The sequence below is a fragment of the Aplysia californica genome, unplaced genomic scaffold, assembly GCF_000002075.1.
Source record: "Aplysia californica isolate F4 #8 unplaced genomic scaffold, AplCal3.0 scaffold00523, whole genome shotgun sequence".
Lineage (NCBI taxonomy): Eukaryota > Metazoa > Mollusca > Gastropoda > Aplysiida > Aplysiidae > Aplysia > Aplysia californica.
Window position 1 is genome coordinate 319,543 of NW_004797793.1, and position 2,751 is coordinate 322,293.

The 2,751-nt window shown below is 38.1% G+C and overlaps 1 protein-coding gene across 1 annotated transcript in view; it reads right to left on the reverse strand.

The window, feature by feature from the left end:
* Nucleotides 1-2,751, reverse strand: part of LOC101850667 (phosphatidylinositol 4,5-bisphosphate 3-kinase catalytic subunit alpha isoform) — a gene marked incomplete in the record, with an annotated part of 46,188 nt that overhangs the window by 11,450 nt on the left and 31,987 nt on the right. Inside the window, 2 exon segments of the mRNA XM_013086940.2 lie at nt 1,186-1,345; nt 1,898-2,001. Coding sequence (XP_012942394.1) covers nt 1,186-1,345; nt 1,898-2,001 — 264 coding nt within the window.

Consider the following 2,751-nt stretch of genomic DNA (forward strand, 5'->3'; position numbering starts at 1 on the left):
GTGGGTGTGTGTGTGTGTGTGTGTGTATGTGCGTGCATGTGTGTGTGTGTGTGTGTGCACGTGTGGGTGTCTCACTTGATCTCCCCCAGGATGTGCGACGTATTGAGCGGGTTGTGCAGGTGCTGGAGAGCCTCCTTGTAGTCAGGCTGTTGTAGCTGGGCGTGCAGGTATTTCTGGTGGTCGTCCTGGGGAACAGAAAATAAACAGAAGACAAATTAGTCGAGTTTAACCCTATCCATACGTTGTGTTTTACGAAGGTATCCATACGATGTGGGAAACTCTCTGCCACCACTTTCCAATAAGGACATTTACTCGTTAATCTGATCCGTACGCTTTGCATAGCAGTCTGTCAACATAGTTTTTTTGTCAAAACCTGAAAGTTTTAAAGAGAACTTCCTACTAGAAGTATTCTAACCCCGGGGGTACAAAATGACCCCAGGGCGTACGGTTATGGTTAAGTAATGTTTTTTAGGTTAGGTTTTACGGCGCTTGCAACTGCAGGAGGTCATATGAGCGCCAAGGGGTGGATGTCAACAGAGAAATCCAAACAGGGAATGAGGCTTGCTCTGCTCACCTCTCTAGCCTCAACAGCACAAAGTCTGCTTCGACTATCAAGGCACCCCGGAAACAGCAGTTCACTATAGAGTGACAAACATACAAAAGAAGTAGAGGGAAATGACGATAGTAAGGATGAGGAAAGAAAAAGCAGCAGTTTATTTCATTTTCGGAATCAGCAAAAGTGGCTCACGTATAACCTGATTTGATGCCATATTTTAAACTTTAGCTAACTTTGTTTTTGATAGTTAAATTTGAAGCTAAATTCACGTATCAAGGTCACCCGCTGCGTTGTGCATTTGACGTCACAGCTGCTACACCTAGGCCTACGTACAGCACACTTCCCATGGCCCGGAAAAAAACCTTGGTGTCGGCTCCTTCCAAGAGACGGTACTGGAGGCCTGGTCCTGGTACTGACACCTCCTCCAGTAAAACCGGGAGTTCAGGTACTACCTGGTACCACCCCATCCCTACCATCATCCGCCCCCTCCACTCTCCTTCCTCACACTGTTGACTTCGTGCTTGAGCATGTCCGTCAGTTTGGTCAGTTTGTCCAGCGCCTCCACACACCCCCCCCCCCCCCCACACACACTCACACACACACACACACACACACACACACACACTCACACTGTTGACTTCGTGCTTGAGCATGTCCGTCAGCTTGGTCAATTTGTCCAGCGCCTCCACTTGCTGGGCCAGGTTCTTGAGGTAGGGGCCACAGCCTCGGCAGTACGCCTCCAGGATGAGGCCAAACCGCAGGCGGATCGACGTCTGGTGCATCTCTGACCTGGGGGGATGGACGGAGGAGGGGGAGACATAAGGATAATACGTAATAATGATAACTCATTATACCTTCTCTATAATAATAACTAGTAATCATTATTTTTATTATAACTATTTTTTATTATATTTCTATTATTATTATTAATAATTTCTATTATTACTATTAGTAGTAGTAGCAGCAGTAGTAGTAGTAGTAGTAGTAGTAGTAGTAGTAGTAGTAGTAGTAGTAGTAGTAGTAGTAGTAGTAGTAGTAGTAGTAGTAGTAGTAGTAGTAGTAGTAGAAGTAGTAGTAGTAGTAGTAGTAGTAGTAGTAGTAGTAGTAGTAGTAGTAGTAATATTTCTATTATTACTATTATTATTATATTATTATTATTTTTATTATTATTATTATTATTTTTATTATTATTATTATTATAAAGGTGGTAGTAATAATAATAATGATAATAACAATAACATAAGTGACAATAACGATAAAACATAAAAACAATACAAATAATAATCATGATAACATCAACCACTTAGCTCCAGTCTGCTGCCAACAACCACCAGCACTTACTTCAAATGCCAAAAGAAAGCATTGCCGATCCTCTGGCTGAGGAGACTGCGCTTGAGCAGGAACCGGGTCAGCGGGTTGTCGTGATACGGCTCGTACTTCATGGCCTGGAGGATTAGAGGATGATAAGTGAGACAGAGAAAGGGACGCCTTTAGTTTCGATCTTTTTATGCACACATTATGTCATCTAATATACACACTAAAAATAATTACAATAATTACAATAATTACAATGATGATGATGAAGATGATGATTATGATGATGATGATGATGGCAAATAATAGTGATAACAACAACAATAATAAAAATAATTATAAAGATCCCTTCTATAGTGCTCATTCTCTGGTGGCTCAACAATCATTATAATAATAGTCAAAATAAAAATAATAACATTAATAATAATAATAATAATAATAATAGTAATAATAATAATAATAATAATAATAATAATATATGTAATAATAATAATAATATATGTAATAATAATAATAATATATGTAATAATAATAATATATGTAATAATAATAATAATATATGTAATAATAATAATATATGTAATAATAATAATAATGATGATAATAATAATAAAAATAACAATAATAATAATAATAATAATCATAATCATAATAATAATAATAATAAGTGCATTCAAATAGTGCATATCCTTACACTACAGTATGTTTTATGCGCATCACGACTATCATCACAACCCAAAAGACCCTAAGACACTCCTCTTTTTAAATTTTGAATAGAGGTTTTACGGCGCTTGCAACTGCGTAAGGTCATATGAGCGCCAAGGGGTGGATGTCAACAGAGAAACCCTTACAAAGAATCAGGCTTACTCTGCTCACCTCTC